This window comes from Capricornis sumatraensis, chromosome 10 (assembly GCF_032405125.1).
Source record: "Capricornis sumatraensis isolate serow.1 chromosome 10, serow.2, whole genome shotgun sequence".
NCBI classification, from domain to species: domain Eukaryota; kingdom Metazoa; phylum Chordata; class Mammalia; order Artiodactyla; family Bovidae; genus Capricornis; species Capricornis sumatraensis.
Genome location: NC_091078.1, coordinates 63283711 through 63310845, shown reverse-complemented (window position 1 = coordinate 63310845; position 27135 = coordinate 63283711). Strand labels below are relative to the sequence as shown.

At 40.2% G+C, this 27135-nt stretch overlaps 1 protein-coding gene across 1 annotated transcript in view; it reads right to left on the bottom strand.

The window, feature by feature from the left end:
- Window positions 1-7694: 7694 nt before the first annotated feature.
- The window catches only part of RAD18 (RAD18 E3 ubiquitin protein ligase), a 114057-nt gene continuing 94616 nt past the window's right edge, over window positions 7695-27135 (bottom strand). Inside the window, exons 12-13 of the mRNA XM_068982698.1 lie at window positions 26313-26375; window positions 7695-8387 (exon numbers count right to left, since the gene is read on the bottom strand). Coding sequence (XP_068838799.1) covers window positions 8285-8387; window positions 26313-26375 — 166 coding nt within the window. The 3' untranslated portion in view covers window positions 7695-8284. The remainder of the gene's footprint in view (window positions 8388-26312; window positions 26376-27135) is intronic.

Below are 27135 nucleotides of genomic sequence, written 5' to 3'. Positions count from 1 at the left end.
TCAGGAAAGCATAACTCATAATATGGGAGTAAATTAACCTTCTAAAATTGACCCAGATCTAACACAGATGCTAGAATTAGCAGATAAGGACATTAAAATAGTTATTCTATCTGCATTCTATGTGTTCAGATAATTAAGTAGAGACATTGAAGATATAAAAGATCCAAATCAAACTTTGAGAGATGAAAACTACAATGGTTAACATGAAAATCAGTGGATTGGTGTTTTTCTTTCTGGCTTACTTCACTCTGTATAATCGGCTCCAGTTTCATCCATCTCATTAGAACTGATTCAAATGTATTCTTTTTAATGGCTGAGTAATACTCCATTGTGTATATGTACCACAGCTTTCTTATCCATTCATCTGCTTATGGACATCTAGGTTGTTTCCATGTCCTGGCTATTATAAACAGAAAATACCAATACAGTATACTAACACACATATATGGAATTTAGAAAGATGGTAAGGATAACCCTGTATGCAAGACAGCAAAAGAGACACAGATGTATAGAATGGACTTTTGGACTCTGAGGGAGAGGGAGAGGGTGGGATGATTTGGGAGAATGCACTGAAACATGTACACTATGAGGTAAGAAATGAGTTGCCAGTCTATGTTCAATACAGGATACAGGATGCTTGGGGCTGGTGCACAGGGATGATCCAGAGAGATGATATGGGGTGGGAGGTGGGAAGGGGGTTCAGAATTGGGAACTCATGTACACCCATGGCAGATTCATGTCAATGTATGGCAAAACCAATACAGTATTGTAAAGTAAAATAAAGTAAAAATAAAAATAAAAATAAAAAAACAACACAGTGGATGTGATTAAATACAGAGCAGACATTTCAGAAAAAGAAATGAAATAACTTGAGGTATAGAAGTTATACAAAATGAAACATAGAATGACAAGATTTTTAAAAAATGAAAAGAGCATCAGAGAACTATGTGATAACTTAATGGCCTAACATTTATGCAAATTAAACCCTTACAGGAGAGGAGTTAAGAGGAGAGGACAGAAGAAAACAATGGTCAAAATTTTCCAAATTTGATGAAAATGATAAAGCCACAAATCCAAAGAGCTCCAAGTACAAGAAACATGAAGAAAATGACACCAATAATACTATTACTATTAAAAGTGTTCAACTCTAACAAAAAAGGTAAAATCATAAAAACAGCCAGAGAAAAAAGACATGTTATCAATAGAAGAATAATGACAAGGATGACGGAAACTTTCTCAGAGGAAACAAAGCAAATTACAAGGGGAAAAAAAGTGTCAAACATCAATTCTGTATTTAAATACATTTCTTTCAAAATTGAAGGTTAAATGAAGATATACAAGAGCTGAACAAAATCATCACCAGCAGAAGAAATGTTAAAAAGCCTTCAAGTGGAAAGAAAATGATACCAGATAGAAATGTGGATACAATAAGCACAAAAAATGGTTAACTATGTACATGATTTTTTTTCTTATATAAACCAGTTTAAAAGATAATTTACTGTCTAAACAACAATAACAACATAGAAGGGAAGCAAAAAGCAAAGGAGAAAAGGAAAGATACACCCATCTGAATGCAGAGTTCCAAAGAATAGCAAGGAGAGATAAGAAAGCCTTCCTCAGTGATCAATGCAAAGAAATAGAGGAAAATAATAGAACAGGGAAGACTAGAGATCTCTTCAAGAAAATTAGAGATACCAAGGGAACGTTTCATGCAAAGATGGGCTCAATAAAGGACAGAGATGGTATGGACCTAACAGAAGCAGAAGATATTAAGAAGTGTCAAGAATACACAGAACTGTACGAAAAAGATCTTCACGACCAAGATAATCAAAGGTATGATCACTCACACTCACCTACAGCAAGACATCCTGGAATGTGAAGTCAGGTGGGTCTTAGGAAGCATCATTACGAACAAAGCTAGTGGAGGTGATGGAACTCCAGTTGAGCTATTTCAAATCCTGGAAGATGATGCTATGAAAGTGCTACACTCAATATGCCAGCAAATTTGGAAAACTCAGCAGTGGCCACAGGACTGGAAAAGGTCAGTTTTCATTTCAATCCCTAAGAAAGGCAATGCCAAAGAATGCTCAAACTACCACACAATTGTACTCATCTCATACGCTAGTAAAGTAATGCTCAAAATTCTTCAAGCCAGGCTTCAGCAATATGTGAACCGTGAACTTCTAGATGTTCAAGCTGGTTTTAGAAAAGGCAGAAGAACCAGAGATCAAATTGCCAACATCCGCTGGATCATGGAAAAAGCAAGAGAGTTCCAGAAAAGCATCTATTTCTGCTTTATTGACTATGCCAAAGCCTTTGACTGTGTGGATCACAATAAACTGTGGAAAATTCTGAAAGAGATGGGAATACCAGACCACCTGACCTGCCTCTTGAGAAACCTATATGCAGGTCAGGAAGTAACAGTTCGAACTGGACATGGAACAACAGACTGGTTCCAAATAGGAAAAGGAGTACGTCAAGGCTGTACATTGTCACCCTGCTTATTTAACTTCTATGCAGAGTACATCATGAGAAACACTGGGCTGGAGGAAGCATAAGCTGGAATCAAGATTGCCGGGAGAAATATCAATAACCTCAGATATGCAGATGACCCCACACTTACGGCAAAAAGTGAAGAATAACTAAGGAGCCTCTTGATGAAAGTGAAAGAGAAGAGTGAAAAAGTTGGCTTAAAGCTCAGTATTCAGAAAACTAAGATCATGGCATCCAGTCCAATGACTTCATGGCAAATAGATGGGGAAACAGTGGCTGACTTTATTTTTCTGGGCTCCAGAATCACTGTGGATGGTGATTGCAGCCATGAAATTAAAAGACACTTACTCCTTGGAAGGAAAGTTATGACCAACCTAGACAGCATATTAAAAAGCAGAGACATTACTTTGCCAACAAAGGTCTGTCTAGTCAAAGCTAAGGTTTTTCCAGTAGTCATGTATGGATGTGAAAGTTGGACTATAAAGAAAGCTGGGCACAAAAGAATTGATGCTTTTGAACTATGGTGATGAAGAAGACTCTTGAGAGATCCAACCAGTCCATCCTAAAGGAGATTAGTCCTGGTTGTTCACTGGAGGGACTGATGTTGAAGTTGAAACTCCAATACTTTGGCCACCTGATGTGGCGAGCTGACTCATTTGAAAAGACCCTGATGCTGGGAAAGATTGAGGGCAGGAGGAGAAGGGGGCAACAGGATGAGATGGTTGGATGGCATCACTAACACAATGGACATGGGTTTGAGTGGACTCTGGGAGCTGGTGATGAACATGGAGGCCTGGTGTGCTGCAGTTCATTGGGTCGCAAAGAGTCAGACATGACAGAGTGACTGAACTGAACTTATGATGTCTATAACATACATAAAAATAAAATGTATAAAAGCAATAATATAAATGTGGGGGATGGCTAAATGGAAGCACCAGAAGATTCTTGAATTATGCACGATGTAGTATAGTAACACCTGAAAGTAAATTGTGATACCTTAAAAATGATTATCATAAATCCTAATTCAACCACTAAAATGACAAAATAAGGAACAATAGCAAATAAATCATCAAATAAATAAAACTGAATAAAAATAATTAGTCCAAATAAAGAAGAAAAAAGGAATAATAAAGAAGATGGGACAAGACAGAAAACAAACCACACAATGATAGATTTAAACACAACCACACCAACATAATGTAAAAGTTCTAAATATACCAGTTAAAAGGGAGAAAATATGATTGTCAGATTGGCTAATAAAATAAGACTCAACTATATATATGCTGCCTACAAGAAACATACTTTAAATATAAAGGCACAAGCAGAAACTGACTCACAGATATATAGAATAAACTAGTGGTTACCAGTAAGGAGATGGAACAGAGGAGGGCAAAATAAGGTCAGGGGATTAAGAGGTACAAACTACTAAGTACAACATAAATAAGCTACAAGGATATATTGTATAGAATGGGGAATACAGCCAATATTTTATAATAACTTTAAATGGAGTATAATTTAAAAAATATTGAATCACTGTGATGTATACCTGAAACTAATATTGTAAATCAATTTACTTCAACTAAAAAAAATGGAAATTAAATAATAATTTTAAAAAGTAAAGATGGAAAAATGCATTAGCCAAAGACAAGCTGGAAGGAGTATTAGAATATGCCAAACTAGGTAGATTTAAGAGCAAAGAATATTAATATAGAAAAAGAAGGTCTACTTTGTGGGAAAAAAAGTGATGAATTCATCAAGAGGACATAACAATCCTAAATGTTTATGCTCCTAATAAGACTTCAAAATACATGAAGTAAAAATGAAGAACTATAAGGAGAAACTGACAAATCCACAATTATATTCAAAAATTTCAGTAACTCTCTCAAAAACTGATAGAACAAGCACACAAAACTAGCAAGGACAGAGTGGCCTTGAGTCACACTGTCAAGCAACTTGATGCGGCAGAGCATCTATTCTTTTCAAGCGCGCGCTGAACATTTACCAAAACAGACCATTTCTAGGGCATTAAAAAAAGTCTCAACACATGCAAAAGGGTTCAAGTCATAAAAGTTACAGAATTAAATTAGAAGTCAAAAAAAAAAATCTCTGGAAAATTATCAATTATTTGGAAACAGAGTTATATAAAACTCAGTGTCACATAAGAAATCAAAAGGAAAACTGGAAAGTATTTTGTACTGAATGAAAATTAAAACAGCATACAAAAATTTGTGGAATGCTGTTAAAGCAGTACTTAGGGGAAATTTTATAGCATTAAATGACTATCTTAAAAAAGAAGGGCTCAAATCAATGACCTAAGCCTTAAGAAACTACAAAAAAACAAAATGAAACAAATTAAATCCAAAGTAGGCAGCAGAAAGGAAATAATAAAGATCAGAGTGGCAATCAATCAAATAGAAAAGAGCAAAATATTAGAGAAATTCAACAAAACCAAAAGTGGTCCCCTGAGACCAATGAAAACAACAAACTTCTAAACCGTTCGATGAGGAAAAAAGAAAGAAAATATCAACTACCAATAACAGAAATGAAAAAAGTGAGAGAGGTTCTCACAAAACGTGTACACAAAAAGGAAAATTATGAGCAACTTTTGTTTGTAAATCTATCAATTTAAATGAAATGGATAGATTCCTCAAAATACACAAACTACTATAGTTTACTTAAGAAGAAACAGGTAACCTGAATAGTTCTATATCCATTAGTTAAGAAATGAAATGTATTGTTAAAAACCTACCCACAAAGAAAATACATATGGCTTCACTGATGAATTCTACTGAATACTTTAGGAATAAATAATACCAGTTCTACATAAACTTCTCCAGAAAATTGAAGAGAAGAAATACTTCCCAGCTCATTCCATGAGGCCAGCATTATCCTAATACCAAAATCAGATAAAGAGATCACAAGAAATGAAAACTACAGACCAATATTCTTCTGAACATAGATACAAAAAATTCTAAATGAAATCCAACAGAAATAAAAAGATAACCAGGTGGGGTCTCTCCTGCTACTGTTTTAACATTTATAATCAATCTGTATAATTCATAATATTAATAACCAAAAAAAGAAAAACTATATGATCATCTCAACAAACATGGAAAAAGCATCTGACAAAATTCAATAACCATTTCTGATTTTCAAAAAATTCTCAGCAAACTAGGGATAGAAGCAAATATACTAACCTCATTCAAAGCATGTATCTATAGAGAATTTATACTCACAATAAAAGGAATCCAGACTGGAAAGTAAGAAATATAACTCTTTACATGATAACATGTTTAGATAATTTTCTATGTGGAAAATCTTATGGAATCTACCAAAAAGTTTTCAAACTTCTACAAAGTTAGTTTAGCAAGGTTGTAAGATACATGATTAATATGTAAAACTCAATTTAATCTTTCTAACCTATCAATGCACAGAAACTGAAATTTTAAACACTATCTTAAAATGCAATAATTTTCTAAAAACCCAATTTCAAAATGGGCAAAATAGCATATTATTCACAATAGTCAGAATGAATCAAGACAACCTGGATACCCACTGGCTGAATGATAAACAAAACATGGTATATCCCATACAACGAAATATTATTCAGCAATTAAAAGATACGAAGGAATGATACATGCTACAACATGGATGAACCTTAAATTATGCTGAGTGAAAGAAGCCACATAGTGTATGATTCCACTGATTTGAAATGTACAGAATAAGGAAATACAGGGAAAAAGTCGATACTGCCTAGGGCTGGGAAGGATGAGAGAGTTGGGGATAATGAGTAAGGGACTAAGACCAACAAAAATGTTCTAAAATTAATTACGGCAATGGTTGCAGGACTCAAAATATACCAGAAGCCAATGGGTGAACTGTATTTAAAGTGAGCTATATCTCAATGAAGTTGTTAAAGAAACAAGCAAATGAAGTCGCTGTGGTCTCCAAGGGGCAGGATTCCCAGGAACTGGTCCTGAGCCATGAATCACCATAGAAGCCATGGATGAGACCCAGTTGATGTTTCCTCCCCTTTCAACCTCCCCATCCCTCCTTTTCCCTCCATGACAAGCCTCAGAAGCCTAGGTGTTAATAACTCACCACCCGAGCCCTCAAGAAGGTGGGTGGCAGCTTCAGATCCTCCTCAGCACAGTGCATCAGAGGAACTTGCTGGCAGACGCTCACACCGCAGGAACCAAGCACTTCAGTCCAGTGATGAAGCAGGATTCTCCGAGAACAGGCAAGGAAATCGCATGCCTCTCCTTCCCCATGAGCCAGTCATCCGATGTGCAGTGCTGGCTGCCAAGCCAAGATTACAGGGAAGGCCACTGGCCCCCATTACATACAGTGGAGCACATCAGCCAGCCTGACTATTGCTGCCTGGGAGAGGCTGGGGTGCAGCAACCTGAGATAGAGGCGGGGATGGAGTGTTGCCCCCAACATGCTGAGAGCAGAGTGGGGAGCCCATGGTACCTGCAGGAGATGTGGGGTAGCATACGAGAGAAGCTGTGGCATTCTGACAACTTCTTGAAGTTGGAGCAGGCTGACCCACTTACCCACGTGGCTGCCTGGAAGCCTTTCCAGGCAAGAGCCCTGCCTCACGGGTAAGCAGAGAAGAAATCGTGCATCACCAGGCCATCTGGGAGCTGACGGGAGAGCACTTTCCCCCATAGTCCTTCCTAATTTTAGGTGCTGTTTTATACAGTAGAGCTCCGGCCACCTTCTCCTCCCAGGAGCCCAGAGGGAGCAGAGGTGGCTGCCCTGAGATGATGGATCACTTGGCCCAGAGCAGGCCCTCCACCCCTGAACCAACATGAGGGTCTTCCTGGACTCTGGTGAAGTGACTGCTGTCATCAGGACACGGACAGCCCCAGAGCTCCTGGCACCCACGAGAGGGGACTGGCTCTGAAATGTCAAAACAGGCATTAGGAATTGTGGAAGTAACTGGGAACTGTGGGACATTTTGCACAGAGAAAACAATTTCTGATCAACCCCTTCCAGTGATATGTAGCTTGTACTCAACTACTCACAGAAGACTGTTTCAAGGACTTTATTTTAAATTGATATAGAATCTGTTCAGTTACAAAAGCCATTTATTGCATTCTCTCCATTTCATAGCTGGAATTCAAAGTGTTAAGATTCGATTTACTCAAGTGAAAAAAAAGATCAAGAAATCATCTGTAAGAGCTATTTCTGAAGAACATGCCCAGTATTCTATTGTTCTGTGCCTTTAGATTACAGTACCAACGTCCTGCTTCCAGTAAAGTGTGAGACATGGGTCTAACTAAGGACCACATGAAACTTCGGCAACAAGCAATCATGTAACAGCTGTGACATGGGTGCTGGCCTCCAGGCCTTGTGGGTTAAGACACCCTGCTTGCCTTTCCAGAAACACAGTGGCTCTGGACATCTCAACTAGCCCCTATGGTAGAGGGATTGAAGGATCCTTTTCTGAACTTGGCTTCTCCATGAAAGAGACAGGAGAATGGCTTAAATATTAATATATCCTGAAACTTACAAACAAAAACAAACAAATCTGTGTCTTCTGCAAAGCTGGTGAACATGTGGATGCCAGTGTTTTTAGAGTGAGATGTTTTAGGGGCAGTGGGTAACTGACTAAGTGAGGATGCTGTGTAAAATTTTTTCTTTTCCTGGAAAGGCAGAAAAGACTGAAAATCAGTTAAATGTAACATTTAGAATGTAACATCTTCACTTGGGAAATTTATGAATATGAAATCTACACGGCAACAAAACACCATCTTCCAATGACTGCACTGGCAAAGTCACCACACTAATTTCTGTTCCGCTTAATTCTTGGCTCAAGCTCAGCACTTTCAGCTGACCTTGTGCGACGATTCTGTCCAGGACTTATTTCTGTGTCTTGAAGATCATTTCTGAAAATGGAAAAAAGAAAATGCCAGCTTAGAAAATGATGATTATTATTTTACAGCAGTTTCTGGTTTATAAGTGCTTTCCCATGTGTTTTTATGTAATCCTCCAAATAGCCTTCCACTCCACTGACAAGTCTACTATGATAATTATTATTACTTTTATTATTATTTCCACTTTACAACTGAGAAAACAGTGACTTAGCAAAGATCACAAATCCTAAATGATAGAGTTAAGAACTGAATCTCCTTCTTCTCAATCAGAATCTAGCAGTTTTTTGCTTCTGCTTCACATGCAGAAAGCTGCAAAAAAAAAGTGCTTCCATCGCAACAAGACGAAGCCAGAGAGTCTTAACAAAATCATAACTTATCTCGTCAGAAAGCTGAGGTTGTAAGGGGACCAAGAAAACAAAGTCCCCTCCCAACAGAGATGGGCCATGCACATCCCCTCACTTTGGGCAGAGCGCTGGGGGAAAAGAGGTGGCTGCCATTCAAGTAGGTGGGAAGACAAAAGGATTCTGGAGCACATGCAGAGACCAAACTACATAGAACAGGCTCCCACACTACAAGGAAATAGAGAGAAGTCCAAACATCTCAGCGGAACATGGCCTCCATCTGCCCTGCCAGTGGGCTATGTGCCACATAAATGACCACCCGCAGCCTGAGGCCAGCCCAGACTGAAGAAACAGAAGCAAATAAAATGGCTGTGGTTTAAGCTTCTAAGTTTCCGGGTGATTTGTTACATGGCAATTAAAAAACTATAAACAGAAACTACTTTTGTTCAATTCATTCTGCTTATCTACCACGACATAACAACCATTCTCAGGAAACAAAACAATTGTTTATTTGGTCGTGATTCCAGATCTGGGCAGGGCTCAGAACAGACAGCTAAACTGAGTTTGAAGGATTCACTTCAAGGAAGGCTCACTTGTCTGCTGGCAAACTGGTGCTGGCTGCTGACTTGAAAACTGGCTGGTGAGAGGGCTGCCCCTCCCCATTCTCCTGCAATTGTCTTCTCCCCATGCCCAGGGTGGGCTTCTCACAGTGGAAGGGCTGGGTCCAAGGGGAAGAATCCGAAAAGTGAGCATTCTGAAAGGACAAGCCCCACTGTGCAAACACTACCCAAGCTTCTTCTCATATCACATGACCAAGTCCAGAATCAATGTGGGCCTCGAGAGTGTGAGTACTGAGAGGGTGTGATTCACCGCACCCACCAAAATAACCCTAACCCTGGATATATTCAGTTGGAAAAATCCATCAAGCTGTACACTTAAGATGTGTTCACATTAATAACAGTTCTTAATAAATAACAATTAATAAAGTCCCCTCCTCCAAAAAGAGACAGCCAAATTATCAAGTCGTCCCTAGAAAATATGTTGGGATCATTAGTGTACTACAAATGACTTCTCATGGGGTTAGGATGAAATGCAGATTACCAATAGAGAAAATGATTCTTCCTTTTCTGATTTTATAATATTAGAAAAAGCTATTCCCTAAAAAAGGAACTAAAAGATAAAGCACAAGAGATAAAGAGTTAAAAAAAGATTTGTAAGTGGCAACCCTTATCCACCAGGGAGTGTGTTCAGATCCAAAGAATGCTGACTGGCATATTCAATCACTCATATGCCTACTGAGTGCCCACCATGAGACTCCCCTCCCCCAGGCACCATGCAAGGTGTGGGGCCTAATGAACATCCTCTCTAGGAAGCGAATCGGGTTTAAGTGCAGAGTGCTGCCAGATCAGGGGAGCAGTCAGGGGCTTCCGAGCAGAGCTGTCAAGGAAGGAACCACAACTCCTGTGTGGATGAAAAAAGAAGAAAAGGCAACCAAGGTGGAAGCAACAGCAGTATAAGGCAGTATGACTCTGAAGCAAAGATGAGTAGCTCAGCTTGGCTTAACAAGGAAAGAGAGGTGGGGAAGGACAGTCCAGGAGCCAGTGGGCAGGCTGGGGCCGTAGCTCACGAGTCCCCACAAGACTTCAAACTACCACAGAGAACACGATGTCTTTCAGGTCTCAATGGCAGAATGAAGCATACTGGCTAGAGGCAGAGAGACAGCCAGCCAGCCAGACGGCTGTCGCAGGAAGCCAGAGAGAAAACAAGGTCTTATGCAGACTGTGGCACAGAGGGGCTGACAAGAGATAGTTCAGGGGTCGCCCACAGCCCCGCTCCTCAATGAGGGGCCCCAGAAGCAGCATCAGCACCCACGGGGAGTGTTAAAATGCAAACTCCTGCACCCCAGCCCAAATCTCCAAAATCTCAATCTTGGGGTTCAGTGGAGCCCAATAATCTATTTTAACAAGTCCTCCAAGTGATCTTGATGTACATATAAGTCTGAGGACAACTTATCCATAGGGTTTTGCAATCAACTGCATCTGAGACGTAAGAGAGAGTGAGAAGTTGACAATGATTCTTCGGTTTCTGGCTGCAGCAGTGGGGAAGACTGTTGACACCACTGCTCACTGAGGGAGGAGACAGTGGAGGGGGAGCAGGTCTGAGAGAAGGGACTCAGACTCCTGGAGGCAGAAACATTTCCTCCACAATTTCATGTGGAAACTGAAAGCTGGAAACATGAAACTTGAAATGATTTACCTGGACCATTTTTCTTCCTATTTTCATCCTCTTCAATGTAAACATATCCTGTAGCTCAAACTGGTAAGATGAACCAATAATCACAGATAGAAGAAGCTGAGACCAACCTACAGAAAGCAGGGTCTTGTTTGGGGTGGGGTTTTGTTTTTTCGTTGTTTATGAAAATACTCCTTTATATGGGGCATTGTGTTACTAAAAGAACCTCTCAATCATTTATGGAATTAGAAGAATGTACTGGGACTGAAATAGCATGTTCTAGGACTAGTATCTCAAATATGTCACTTGCAGTACCACAAAATACCTATAAGTTTTGTTATTATTGTTCAGTCACTGTTGTGTCCAACTCTTTGTGACCCCATGAACCATAGCACGCCAGGCTTCCCTGTCCGTCATCATCTCCTGGAGCTTGCTCAAACTCATGTCCATTGAGTCAGTGATGCCATCCAACCATCTCATATTCTGCTGCCTCTTTCTCCTCTTGCCCTCAGTCTTTCCCAGCATCAGGGTATTTTCCAATGACTCGGCTCTTTGCATCAGTTGGCCAAAGTACTGGAGTTTCAGCATCAGCCGTTCCGATGAGTTTCAGGGCTGATTTCCTTTAGGATTGACTAAGGTTTGATCTCCTTGCTGTCCAAGGGACTATTAAGAATCTTCTCCAGCACCACAGTTTGAAACTGTCAATTCACTGGCGCTAAGCCTTCTTTATGGTCCAACTCTCACATCCATACATGACCACTGGAAAAACCATAGCTTTGACTATATGGACCTTTCTCAGCAAAGTGATGTCTCTGCTTTGTGTTGATATCTCAACACTGTCTAGGTTGGTGATAGCTTTTCTTCCAAGGAGTGAGTGTCTTTTAATTTCATGACTGCAGTCACCATCCGCAGTGATTTTGGATCCCGAGAAAATAAAATCTGCCACTGTTTCCACTTTTTCCCCATCTATTTGCCATGAAGTGATGGGACCGGATGCCATGATCTTTTTTTTTTGACTGCTAAGTTTTAAGCCAGCTTTTTCAATCCCCTTTCACCCTCATCAAGAGGCTCTTTGGATCCTCTGCACTTTCTGCCACTAAAATGGTATCATCTGCATATCTGAGGTTGTTGATATTTCTTCCAACAATCTTGACTCCAGCTTGTGAGTCATCCAGCCTGGTATTTCGCATGATGTACTCTGCATATAAGTTAAATAAATAATATGCAGCTTTGAGTACTTCCTTCCCAATTTGGAACCAGTCCATTGTTCGTATCCAGTTCTAACTGTTGCTTCTTGTCCTGGATACAGGTTTCTCAGGAAGCAGGTACAGTGGTCTGGTATTCCCATCTCTTGAAGAACTTTCCACAGTTTATCATGATCCACACAGTCAAAAGGCTTTAGCATAGTCAATGAAGCAGATTTTTTTTTTTTTTAATTCCCTTGCTTTGTCTATGATCCAGCAGAGATGTTGGCAATTTGATCTCTGGTTTCCCTGCCTTTTCTAAATCCAGCTTGAACATCTGGAATTTCTAGGTTCACATGCTGTTGAAGTCTAGCTTGGAGGATTTTGAACATAATTTTGCTAGCATGTGAAATGAATGCAACTCTTCAGTGATTTGAACATTCTTTGTCATTGCCTTTCAGATTAGAATGAAAACTGAACTTTTCCAGTCCTGTGGCCATTGCTGAATTTTCCAAATTTGCTGGCATCTGGAGTATAGATAGCACTTTAACAGCATCCTCTTTTAGGATTTAAATAGCTCAGCTGGAATTCCATCACCTCCACTAGCTTTGTTCATAGTGATGCTTCCTAAGGCCCCCTTGACTTCACACTCCAGGATGTCTGGCTCTAGGTGGGTGACCACACCATTGTGGTTATCTGGGTCATTAATACCTGTTTTGTACAGTTCTTCTTTGTATTCTTGCCACCTCCTCTTAATCTCTTCTGAATCTCATGAACACTATGAAAAGGCCTATAAGCTTAAGATACATATTTGCAGAGCTATTATTTTGTTGAGACGTAAAGCCGTGGGGTCCTTTCCTAATTGTTTCTTTTTTTCCATTCTGATTATCTTTTAAATATAAAGTTATTTTAATTGGAGGCTAATTACTTTACAACATTGTGTTGGTTTTGCCATACATCAACATGAATCTGCCACAGGTGTACACGTGTTCGCCATCCTGAACCCCCCTCCCACCTCCCTCCCCATCCCATCCTTCTGGGTCATCCCAGTGCACCAGCCCTGAGCATCCTGTATCATGCATCGAACCTGGTCTGGTGACTCGTTTCACATATGATATTATACATGTTTCAATGCTATTTTCCCAAATCATCCCACCCTCGCCCTCTCCCACAGAGTCCAAAAGACTGTTCTATATATCTGTGTCTCTTTTGCTGTCTCACATACAGGGTTATCATTAACCATCTTTCTAAATTCCATATATATGCGTTAGTATACTGTATTGGTGTTTTTCTTTCTGGCTTACTTCACTCTGTATAATAGGCTCCAGTTTCATCCACCTCATTAGAACTGATTCAAATGCATTCTTTTTAATGGCTGAGTAATACTCCATTGTGTATATGTACCACAGCTTTCTTATCCATTCATCTGCTGATGGGCATCTAGGTTGCTTCCAAGTCCTGGCTATTATAAACAGGGCTGTGATGAACATTAATGCACGTGTCTCTTTCAATTCTGGTTTCCTCGGTGTGTATGCCCAGCAGTGGGCTTGCTGGGTCATATGGCAGTTCTATTTCCAGTTTTTTAAGGAATCTCCACACTGTTCTCCATAGTGGCTGTAGTAGTTTGCATTCCCACCAACAGTGTAAGAGGGTTCCTTTTTCTCCACACCCTCTCCAGCATTTATTGCTTGTAGACTTCTCGATAGCAGCCATTCTGACTGGCGTGAAATGGTACCTCATTGTAGTTTTGATTTGCGTTTCTCTGATAATGAGTGATGTTGAGCATCTTTTCATGTGTTTGTTAGCCATCTGTATGTCTTTGGAGAAATGTCTGTTTAGTTCTTTGGCCTATTTTTTGATTGGGTCATTTATTTTTCTGGAGTTGAGCTGCAGGAGTTGCTTGTATATTTTTGAGATTAATTCTTTGTCAGTTGCTTCATTTACTATTATTTTCTCCCATTCTGAAGGCTGTCTTTTCACCTTGCTTATGGTTTCCTTTGTTGTGCAGAAGCTTTTAATTTTAATTAGGTCCCATTTGTTTATTTTTGCTTTTATTTCCAATATTCTGGGAGCAGGTAGAGGAGCCTGCTGTGATTTATGTCGGAGAGTGTTTTGCCTATGTTCTCCTCTAGGAGTTTTATACTTTCTGGTCTTACGTTGAGATCTTTAATCCGTTTTATTTTTGTGTTTGGTGTTAGAAAGTGTTCTGGTTTCATTCTTTTACAAGTGGTTGACCGGTTTTCCCAGCATCACTTGTTAAAGAGATTGTTTTTTCTCCATTGTATATTCTTGCCTCCTTTGTCAAAGATAAGGTGTCCATAGGTGTGTGGCTTTCTATTTTGTTCCACTGATCTATATCTCTGTCTTTGTGCCAGTACCATACTGTCTTGATGACTGTGGCTTTGTAGTAGAGCCTGACGTCAGGCAAGTGGATTCCTCCAGTTCCATTCTTCTTTCTCAAGATTGCTTTGGCTATTCGAGGTTTTTTTGTATTTGCATACAAATTCTGAAATTTGTTCTAGCTCTGTGAAAAATACCGTTGGTAGCTTGATAGGGATTGCATTGAAACTATAAATTGCTTTGGGTAGTATACTCAGTTTCACTATATTGATTTTTCTGATCCATGAACATGATATATTTCTCCATCTATTAGTGTCCTCGTTGATTTATTTCACCAGTGTATTATAGTTTTCTATATATAGGTCTTTTGTTTCTTTAGGTAAGTATATTCCTAAGTATTTTATTCTTTTCGTTACAATGGTGAATGGAATTGTTTCCTTAATTTCTCTATTTTCTCATTATTAGTGTATAGAAATGCAAGGGATTTCTGTATGTTGATTTTATATCCTGCAACTTTACCATACTCATTGATTAGCTCTAGTAATTTTCTGGTGGAGTCTTTAGGGTTTTCTATGTAGAGGATCATGTCATCTGCAAACAGTGAGAGTTTTACTTCTTTTCCAATCTGGACTCATTTCTTTTTCTGCTCTGATTGCTGTGGCCAAAACTTCCAAAATTATGTTGAATAGTAGTGGTGAAAGTGGGCACCCTTGTCTTGTTCCTGACTTTAGGGGAAATGCTTTCAATTTTCCACCATTGAGGATAATGTTTGCTGTGGGTCTGTCATATATAGCTTTTATTATGTTGAGGTATGTTCCTTCTATTCCTGCTTTCTGGAGAGTTTTTATCATAAATGGATGTTGAACTTTTTCAAAGGCTTTTTCTGCATCTATTGAGATAATCATATGGCTTTTATTTTTCAATTTGTTAATGTGGTGTATTACATTGATTGATTTGCGGATATTGAAGAATCCTTGCATCCCTGGGATAAAGCCCACTTGGTCATGATGTATGATCTTTTTAATGTGTTGCTGGATTCTGATTGCTAGAATTTTGTTAAGGATTTTTGTATCCATGTTCATCGGTGATATTGGCCTGTAGTTTTCTTTTTTGGTGGCGTCTTTCTCAGGTTTTGGTATTAGGGTGATGGCAGCCTCACAGAATGAGTTTGGAAGTTTACCTTCCTCTGTAATTTTCTGGAAGAGTTTGAGTAGGATAGGGTTTAGCTCTTCTCTAAATTTTTGGTAGAATTCAGCTGTGAAGCCGTCTGGACCTGGGCTTTTGTTTGCTGGAAGATTTCTGATTACAGTTCCAATTTCCATGCTTGTAATGGGTCTGTTAAGATTTTCTATTTCTTCCTGGTTCAGTTTTGGAAAGTTGTACTTTTCTAAGAATTTGTCCATTTCTTCCAAGTTGTCCATTTTATTGGCATATAATTGCTGATAGTAGTCTCTTATGTTCCATTGTATTTCTGTGGTGTCTGTTGTGATCTCTCCGTTTTCGTTTCTAATTTTATTGATTTTTCTCCCTTTGTTTCCTGACGAGTCTGGCTAATGGTTTGTCAATTTTATTTATCCTCTCAAAGAACCAGCTTTGGGCTTTGTTGATTTTTGCTATGGTCTCTTTTGTTTCTTTTGCATTTATTTCTGCTCTAATTTTTAAGATTTCTTTCCTTCTACGAACCCTGGGGTTCTCCATTTCTTCCTTTTCTAGTTGCTTTAGGTGTAGAGTTAGGTTATTTATTTGACTTTTTTCTTGTTTCTTGAGGTATGCCTGATTTGCTATGAACCTTCCTCTTAGCACTGCTTTTACAGTGTCCCACAGGTTTTGGGTTGTTGTGTTTTCATTTTCATTCATTTCTATGCATATTTTGATTTATTTCTTCTGTGATTTGTTGGTTATTCAGCAGCGTGTTGTTCAGCCTCCATATGTTGGAATTTATTTAATAGTTTTTCTCCTGTAATTGAGATCTAATCTTACTGCATTGAGGTCAGAAAAGATGCTTGGAATGATTTCAATTTTTTTGAATTTACCAAGACTAGATTTATGGCCCAGGATGTGATCTATCCTGGAGAAGGTTCCATGTGTGCTTGAGAAAAAGGTGAAATTCATTGTTTTGGAGTGAAATGTCCTATAGATATCAATTAGGTCTAACTGGTCTATTGTATCATTTAAAGTTTGTGTTTCTTTGTTAATTTTCTGTTTAGTTGATCTATCCATAGGTGTGAGTGGGGTATTAAAGTCTCCCACTATTATTGTGTTACTGTTAATTCCCCCTTTCATACTTGTTAGCATTTGTCTTACACATTGTGGTGCTCCTATGTTGGGTGCATATATATTTATAATCGTTATATCTTCTTCTTGGATTGATCCTTTAGTCATTATGTAGTGTCCTTCTTTGTCTCTTTTCACAGCCTTTGTTTTAAAGTCTATTTTATCTGATGAGTATTGCTACTCTTGCTTTTTTTTGGTCTCTATCTGCATGGAATATCTTTTTCCAGGCCTTCACTTTCAGTCTATATGTGTCCCTTGTTTTGAGGTGGGTCTCTTGTAGACAACATATATAGGGGTCTTGATTTTATATCCATTCAGCCAGTCTTTGTCTTTGGTTGGAGCATTCAACTCATTTACATTTAAGGTAATTATTGCTAAGTATGATCTCATTGCCATTTACTTTATTGTTTTGGGTTTGAGTTTATACACACCCTTTTTTGTGTGTTTCTTGTCTAGAGAAGATCCTTTAGCATTTGTTGGAGAGCTGGTTTGGTGGTGCTGAATTCTCTCAGCTTTTGCTTGTCTGTAAAGCTTTTGATTTCTCCTTCATATTTGAATGAGATCCTTGGTGGGTACAGTAATCTGGGCTGTAGGTTATTTTCTTTCATCACTTTAAGTGTGTCCTGCCATTCCCTCCTGGCCCAAAGAGTTTCTACTGAAAGATCAGGTGTTATCCTTATGGGAATCCTCTTGTGTGTTATTTGTTGTTCTTCCCTTGCTGCTTTTAATATTTGTTCTTTGCGTTTGATCTTTGTTAATTTGATTAGTATGTGTCTTGGGGTGTTTTGCCTTGGGTTTATCCTGTTTGGGACACTCTGGGTTTCTTGGACTTGGGTGATTATTTCCTTCCCCATTTTAGGGAAGTTCTCAACTATTATCTCCTCAAGTATTTTCTCATGGTCTTTCTTTCCGTCTTCTTCTTCTGGGACTCCTATGATTTGAATGTTGGGGCGTTTAACATTGTCCCAGAGGTCTCTGAGATTGTCCTCATTTCTGTTAATTTGTTTTTTTTTCCTCTCTGATTCATTTATTTCTACCATTGTATCTTCTACCTCACTAATCCTATCTTATTCTACTATTTGTTCCCTCTAGAGTGTTTTTCATCTCATTTATTGCATTATTCACTATATATTGACTCTTTTTTATTTCTTCCCAGTTCAGTTCAGTTCAGTCGCTCAGTCGTATCCGACTCTTCCCGACCCCATGAATCACAGCACGCCAGGCCTCCCTGTCCATCACCAACTCCCGGAGCTCACTCAGACTCACGTCCATCGAGTCAGTGATGCCATCCAGCCATCTCATCCTCGGTCGTCCCCTTCTCCTCCTGCCCCCAATCCCTCCCAGCATCAGGGTCTTTTCCAATGAGTCAACTCTTCTCATGAGGTGGCCAAAGTACTGGAGCTTCAGCTTTCTAGCATCATTCCTTCCAAAGAAATCCCAGGGTTGATCTCCTTCAGAATGGACTGGTTGGATCTCCTTGCAGTCCAAGGGACTCTCAAGAGTCTTCTCCAACACCACAGTTCAAACGCATCAATTCTTCGGCACTCAGCCTTCTTCACAGTCCAACTCTCACATCCATACATGACCACAGGAAAAACCATAGCCTTGACTAGACGGACTTTAGTCGGCAAAGTAATGTCTCTGCTTTTGAATATACTATCTAGGTTGGTCATAACTTTTCTTCCAAGGAGCAAGTGTCTTTTAATTTCGTGGCTGCAGTCACCATCTGCAGTGATTTTGAAGCCCAAAAAAATAAAGTCTGACACTGTTTCTACTGTTTCCCCATCTATTTCCCATGAAGTGATGGGACCCCATGCCATGATCTTCGTTTTCTGAATGCTGAGCTTTAAGCCAACTTTTTCACTCTCCTCTTTCACTTTCATCAAGAGGCTTTTTAGTTCCTCTTCACTTGCTGCCATAAGGGTGGTGTCATCTGCATATCTGAGGTTATTGATATTTCTCCTGGCAGTCTTGATTCCAGCTTGTGTTTCTTCCAGTCCAGCGTTTCTCATGATGTACTCTGCACAGAAGTTAAATAAGCAGGGTGACAATATACAGCCTTGACGTACTTCTTTTCCTACCTGGAACCAGTCTGTTGTTCCATGTCCAGTTCGAACTGTTGCTTCCTGACCTGCATATAGACTTCTCAAGAGGCAGGTCAGGTGGTCTGGTATTCCCATCTCTTTCAGAATTTTCCACAGTTGTTTGTGATCCACACAGTCAAAGGCTTTGGCATAGTCAATAAAGCAGAAATAGATGCTTTTCTGGAACTCTCTTGCTTTTTCCATGATCCAGCGGATGCTGGCAATTTGATCTCTGGTAGGAACCTTTTCTAAAACCAGCTTGTACATCAGGGAGTTCACGGTTCACATATTGCTGAAGCCTGGCTTGGAGAATTTTGAGCATTACTTTACTAGCATGTGAGATGAGTGCAACTGTGCAGTAGTTTGAGCATTCTTTGGCATTGCCTTTCTTTGGAATTGGAAGGAAAACTGACCTTTTCCAGTCCTGTGGCCACTGCTGAGTTTTCCAAGTTTGCTGGCATAGTGAGTGCAGCACTTTTTCAGCATCATCTTTCAGGATTTGAAATAGCTCAACTGGAATTCCATCACCTCCACTAGCTTTGTTCGTAGTGATGCTTTCTAAGGCCCACTTGACTTTACCTTCCAAGATGTCTGGCTCTAGATTAGTGATCACATCATCATGATTATCTGGGTCGTGAAGATCCTTTTTGTCCAGTTCTTCGGTGTATTCTTGCCACCTCTTCTTAATATCTTCTGCTTCTTTTAGGTCCAGACCAATTCTGTCCTTTATCAAGCCCATCTTTGCATGAAATGTTCCCTTGGTATCTCTAATTTTCTTGAAGAGATCTCTAGTCTTTCCCATTCTGTTGTTTTCCTCTATTTCTTTGCACTGATTGCTGAAGAAGGCTTTCTTATCTCTTCTTGCTATTCTTTGGAACTCTGCATTCAGATGCTTATATCTTTCCTTTTCTCCTTTGTTTTTCACCTCTCTTCTTTTCACAGCTATTTGTAAGGCCTCCCCAGACAGCCATTTTGCTTTTCTGCATTTCGTTTCCATAGGGATGGTCTTGATCCCTGTCTCCTGAACAATGTCATGAACCTTAGTCCACAGTTCATCAGGCACTCTATCTATCAGATCTAGACCCTTAAATCTATTTCTCACTTCCACTGTATAATCATAAGGGATTTGATTTAGGTCATACCTGAACGGTCTAGCGGTTTTCCCTACTTTCTTCAATTTAAGTCTGAATTTGGCAATAAGGAGTTCATGATCTGAGCCACAGTCAGCTCCTGGTCTTGTTTTTGTTGACTGTATAGAGCTTCTCCATCTTTGGCTGCAAAGAATATAATCAATCTGATTTCGGTGTTGACCATCTGGTGATGTCCATGTGTAGAGTCTTCTCTTGTGTTGTTGGAAGAGGGTGTTTGCTATGACCAGTGCATTTTCTTGGCAAAACTCTATTAGTCTTTGCCCTGCTTCATTCCACATTCCAAGGCCAAATTTGCCTGTTACTCCAGGTGTTTCTTGACTTCCTACTTTTGCATTCTAGTCCCCTATAATGAAAATGACGTCTTTTTGGGTGTTAGTTCTAAAAGGTCTTGTAGGTCTTCATAAAACTGTTCACCTTCAGTTTCTTCAGTGTTACTGGTTGGGGCATAGACTTGGATAACTGTGATATTGAATGGGTCCTTGTTAAATCTTTCTTGCATCTTCTCAATCCTTGTCTCTAGGCTATTTATCTGTGATTCCATTTTGTTTTCAAGATTTTGGATCATTTTCACTATCATTATTCAGAATTCTTTATCAGGTAGATTCCCTATCTCTTCCTCTTTTGTTTGGTTTGCTGGGCATTTATCCTGTTCCTTTACCTGCTGGGTATTCCTCTGTCTCTTTATCTTGTTTATGTTGCTGTGTTTGGGGTGACCTTTCTGTATTCTGGCAGTTTGTGGAGTTCTCTTTATTGTGGACTTTCCTTGCTGTGGGTGGGATTGTATGGGTGGCTTGTCAAGGTTTCCTGGTTAGGGAAGCTTATGTTGGTGTTCTGGTGGGTGAAGCTGGATTTCTTCTCTCTGGAGTGCAATTAAGTATCCAGTAATGAGTTATGAGATGTCAATGGGCTTGGAGTGACTTTGGGCAGCCTGTATATTGAAGCTCAGGGTTGTGTTGCTGTGTTGCTGGAGAATTTGCATGGTATATCTTGCTCTGGAACTTGTTGGCCCTTGGGTGGTGCTTGGTTTCAGTGTATGTATGGAGGCGTTTGATGAGCTCCTGTCAATTAATGTTCCCTGGAGTTAGGAGTTCTCTGGTGTTCTCAGGATTTGAACTTAAGCCTCCTGCTTCTGGTTTTCAGTCTTATTTTTACAGTAGCCTCAACACTTCTCCATCTATACAGCACCGTTGATAAAACATCTAGGTTAAAGATGAAAAGTTTCTCCACAGTGAGGGACACCCAGAGAGGTTCACAGAGTTACATGGAGAAGAGAAGAGGGAGGAGGGAGACAGAGGTGACCCAAGTTAGATGAGGTGGAATCAAAAGAGGAGAGAGCAAGCTAGCCAGTAATCACTTCCTTGTGTGTGCTCCACAGTCTGGACCGCTCAGAGATGTTCATGGAGTTACACAGAGAAGAGAAGAGGGAGGAAGGAGACAGATGTGCCCAGGTGGATAAAGGGGGGAATCAAAAGGGGAGAGACAGATCCAGCCAGTAATCAGTTCCCTAAGTGTTCTCCACAGCCCGGAACACACAGAGATTCACAGAGTTGGGTAGAGAAGAGAAGGGGGAGGGAGGAGATAGAGGCGACCTGGTGGAAAAAAAGAAGAGTCCAAAGAGGGAGAGAGCAGTCAAGCCAGTAATCTCGCTCCCAAGTAAAAATGGGTACTGAAGATTGGGTTCTTAAATGTACAAAATTTATAACAACTACCAAAAAGCAAAGATTAAAAATCTAGAGTACAGGTTGGGTTTTCAAAAATACAATATTAAAGAAAAAAAAAGTCACAAAAATTATAATATATATACATGAAGTTTGCTTTAAAAAATAGGGTCTCTCTTTTTTTGTTGCAAAGTAATAGCAGGTTATAAAAATGAAAATTAAAGGTATAATAGAGGGCTTAAAAATTTAAAAAAATAAAGAATGATAGTAAAAGTAGTAAAAAAAAATATCTAGGACTTTCTCTGGTGTTGTTGCAGGCAGTGTGGGGTCAGTTCATTTTTGGATAGTTCCTCGATCCGGCTTATATTTCTCAAGATCTATAGGTCCCTTCCTATGTAGTCGGTACAGGGTTTTAATCTATTGAACCTGTCACTCCCAAGGCGGTTCCGTCTGTTTTAGTTTCTTCTGTTTGCTGGTTGCTTCAGTGTCTAATTTCCGCCCTGACACAAGGGGGCGGTGGTGAACCCTTTTTTAGGCTCACTTGTTCAGTCGTGCTGTAGGGAGGGAGGGACGCTGCAAACAAATAACACTGGCGTGTCCTCGCAGTGTCTCGGTCACACTGGGCTTGCCCCCACTCACGGTGTGTGTGCTTTCCCTGTCAACAGTGCTTAGGCTCTAGGTTGCTCTGCCGGGAACTGTCTGAGGCCGGCCCTGGGATGTATGCACTTCCCAGGTCTAAGCCGTTCAGGTTCAGGTACTGGGGTAGTCCTCAGAGGCACAGACTCGGTTGGGTCTGTGTTTTGTGCCCTTCCCAGGTCTGAGCAGCTCAGGTGACCACGTGTTTGGCGAGCGTGGTCGCTGTGACTTATCGCCTCCCCCATCCCTGCCGCTCGGTTTTCTAGGTGTACAACTGGCGCACCTTCTCAGGTGGATGTTGGCCGTCCAGAATTCCAAGAAGTCTTAGTTAAAAACGAAAGCCTGCTTGCAGTTCGGTAGATAATGCCTCTCTGGGGCTGCGATTGCCCCCTTCCTGCTCTGGCTGCCTGTCACCAGAGGGGGATGGTCTGCAGCCTGCTAGCTCTGTTCAGTCGTTGTTCTGTGAGCGGGCCTGGTGGTGTCTTAGGTTACGGCTTTTCCCGTGGTAGCGATCCCACAGTCTGGTTTTGCTAGCCCAAGTTAGTTCCCTCAGATTGCCCTCGGGGCATTCAGGCCAGGTCCTTACTCTAAGCAATGCAGCTCACACCTCCCTGCCCAGCCCGTGCTTGCTAGTGGCGGGTGCAGACATCTGTGCTGCTTCTCCACTGGGGGAGTTACCATTGGGCACGTAATCTGTGGGTTTTAATTATTTATTCTTCCTCCTGGTTATGTTGCCCTCTGTGGTTCCAAGGCTCACCACAGACTTGGCAGTGAGAGTGTTTCCTGGTGTTTGGAAACTTCTCTTTAAAGACTCTCTTCCCAAGACGGAGCTCTGTCCCTACCTCTTTTGTCTCTCTTTTTGTCTTTTATATTTTTTCCTACCTCCTTTCGAAGACAATGGGCTGCTTTTCTGGGTGTCTGATGTCCTCTGCTGGCATTCAGAAGTTGCTTTGTGGAATTTACTAAGCGTTCAAATGTTCTTTTGATGAATTTGTGGGGGAGAAAGTGATCTCCCTGTCCTATTCCTCCACCATCTTAGGCCAGCCTCCCCGATTGTTTCTAAAGCTGCACTGTGGCATAAGCTGGTTCAAACTGCTCCACATCCAGCTGAAACCAGGAAGCCTGGATTCTTACCCCAGCAGCATCACTAGCTAGCTGTGAACCTTAACCCTGTCAGCTTACCTCTCTGGAGCTCAATGTCCTTCCCTATAAAATGAAGGCACTGGACTAGACGAGCACTCACATCCTTCCAGATTTAACAGTGACTGTCTGTGAGGATCAGCGATGGGATCTGTTTTCTAAATGCTTTCTCATAGTAATGACTTTAAGAGGTTGGTTTTCATTGCCAAAAATGGGCTTGGACTCAGGAATTCTGGGTTTAAGCTTGTCACAGCCATTGATGTGAGGGTTTAGTTTAGCAAGAACAGGGTGATTCATGGCACAAGAGGAAGCAGTTAGCTAATGAGTGGTCTCTTCTCCCAAAATTCAAAGTTCAGAAATGCTCAGGTGAAAATAAGGCAGCCACAATCTCAAACATTCATAAGACACTACTGTTTGAGCCACCAAATACCTTTTCCATTCTCCCAGTGATTCAACTATAATACTACAAAATGTCAGCACCATAAGCCTCATTCTTGGGACAGACAATTTAGCTTAATGGTCAAAAGAGCTGAATTTTGACATATTAGATTGAAATCTCAGTTCTACCACTTATCACTTATTATTAACTGACCTTAGGGTAGAGATTTACCTCCTTCAGCCCCAGAGAGGCTTTCAGAAACATGAAGACATCAAGAGCATCAGATTCCACTGAGAAGTCAAAGGAGATGCAGCCTAACAAGTTGTTCTTTGGACTTGGACACCTGGGTTTGATCCCTGGGTTGGGAAGATCCCCTGGAGGAGGGCATGGCAACCCACTCCAGTATTCTTGCCTGGAGAATCCCAGAGACAGAGGAGCCTGGCAGGCTACAGTCCATGGGGTCTTAAAGAGTAGGACACAACCAAGTGACTAAGCATAGCACAGTATAACATGGTCTTCAATGACTTCAGTAAAGCCTATTTCAGAAGAACTGATAGGCCTGGCTGAGGATGTTGACAAGTAAGCGAGAGATGAGGAATGCAAAGTGCAAGTAGAGGCTGCCTACTGAGAAAGGCAGGAGAGACACAAGAGCAGCTGCAGGAGGAAACTGAGTGAGAGGGGAGGCTAAGTGTTTATCTGGTTGGGAACAATTCAGGCTTGCTGAAAACCCAATGAGAGGACTTCCCTGGTGGAGCAGTGGATAAGAATCTACCTGCCATGCTGATGGCCTGACGGCTGAGTTTTTTCACTCCTCTTATTTTGGGTGTTGCTAGTCGTAGCCAATGGGATTTGTGGGCTGGACCAGTGGCAACAGGGTTAGAAAAGGAAATGTAGGAATCTGACTCTCAGAGACAAGGTTTGCAGACTTGCAACAATTCCAAGATTTCCTAGAATGAAATAATTTCCAACTGATTTTGAAATTGGATTTTTGTTTAGGATCAAGATTAGGACAAGAATAGGTATGCCTCTTTGGATACATTTGTGTAACTTAAAGAGTGTCATCAAGCTTTTGGTCTCTTGGTAGCATGTAATTATCATAGTAGCAGTGTCCTTCCTGAAATCTACACGTTTAAGATCTTTTAAGTATGTAAACAGTACAGAACCATTGGTCTTAACGTATCTTAAGTACAAATTGTACTTTTTTTGCACATTGGATTAGTTATTTCCATCAGCAACAAACAGTCTGTTTTTAACCAATATTAAAAGATTGTTAGACCAAATGTTTATATTCTTGAGTATATTTCATCATTGGTTACAGTTTTAAGTGGAAGATGACTGCCTTTTCATAGCCATAAAGTGAATTATAAGTGCTGTTCCAATTCCAACATTTCTTAAGCAATATATTGAAATACCAACAATGGTTTGAATCATGTTCTATAATAAAGTATCAGTTCTTTTACAATGTAAAAAAGAAAAGAAAAGAAAAAAAGAAGCTGCCTGCCAATGCACGGAATACAGGTTCGATCCCTGGTCTGGGAAGATTCCCATGTGCTGTGGAGGAATGAACCCTGTGTGCCTAGAGACTGTGCTCTGCAACAAGAGAAGCCACCACAATGAGAAGCCCAAGCACAGCAATGAAGAGGAGCCCCTGCTCACTGCAACTAGAGATAGCTCGCACACAGCAATGAAGACTCAGTACAACCAAAATTAAATTAAGTTAAAAAATAAATTAAAACAAAAAACAGTGAGAGAGAGAGGAGAAGCAGAAGTATCTCAACAGAGCAGAGAGAAGAGGTAATGTTCCTGACAAGAGGGCAGGAATGAGGTAGGAAAAACTGGACTCTATAATACAGGGACAATCCTTTATTATAAAATGAAGGAACTATAAAAGGAGGAATAAAATATGTGCAAAACCAGGCAGATTTATACATTCGATGTTGGAAGGGTGAGGATTGCCACACAACAGCTTCTATTTTCCCTACAAAAGAAGAGACAAGGTCTTCAGCTAGGTTTGAGCCACTGAGAACTGAGAAGGGTGCAAATAATCTCTGTGAAGAACAAGACAAAGAAATAATCACAGAAACAGTAAAAGTGCTAGGCAGCTGTGAGGGCCCAGTCGAGGTGTGTGATTTTCCTGAAACTGCAGTGGAACAAATCTGCCTGAATGAACTACAATCTTATGACTAGTAATATTTAGGGAAGGATTAGAAGTTTTCTAAAGACCCTAAGCCAGTGCTTAAGGCCTGACTGTTAAGTTCCGACTGTAAGTTGCCCACTGGAACAATTTATCTTTTGAAGAACAACTTCTGACAAGTAACCAGAGTTATTAAGCTAGGATTCCATTTTTAAGCAGAAATATATAGAAACAAGTAGCGAACCAGAAATCTTTATCTTGAGATGCATGAATTATTACTTTAAGTCAGTAAGCACAAATATTCTTTGGTTTGCAAATCAACTGTATAGAACCATAATTTATCAAGTTAAAGTACATGACTATTTAGTGATGACGAGAACTCACTTATGTGATGCTTCCCAGGCTTCCTCTTCTTCTAGAAGATCTCTTATGATGTCTGAACTGGAACTAAAAGGATATGTAAGTCAATACTGCCTGATAATAAAAAGACTGTGCTTCCGTTTATATAAAATTCTAAAAAATGCAACCTAATCTAAGGCGACAGAAAGCAAATCAGCAGACCAATGTACCTGCAGGGGTGGGCAGGGGGGGACTACAAAATGGCACAAGAAAACTTTGAAAATGATGGACAGGTCATCATCATCTTTCTTGAGTAGATGACATCACAGTATACATATGACAAACTCATCAAATTGTGTGCTTTAAATATTTGCAGTTTAAAATGTCTATTGACAGAAGAATGTATAAAGAAGATGTGGTACATATATACAATGGAATATTACTCAGCTACTAAAAAGAATGAAACCATGCCATTTGTAGCAACAGGGATGGACCTAGAGAGTGTCATACTGAGAAAAATAAGCCAGACAGAGAACAAAAACACTGTATGACGTCCCTTATATGTGGAATCTAAAAAGAAATGATACAAATGAACTTACTTACAAAACAGAAACAGATTCAGAGACTTCAAGAAGGAGCTTATGGTTGCTGGGGGGAAGGATGGGGGAAAGGGATAATTATGGAGTTTGGGATGGACTGCTATATTTAAAATGGATAACCAACAAGGACCTACTGTACAGCACATGGAACTCTGTTCAACGTTATGAGGCAGCCTGGATGAAAGGGGAGTTTGGGGTACATGTATTTGTATGGTTGAGTCCCTTGCCATTTACCTGAAACTATCACAACATTGCTTGTTAATAGGCTA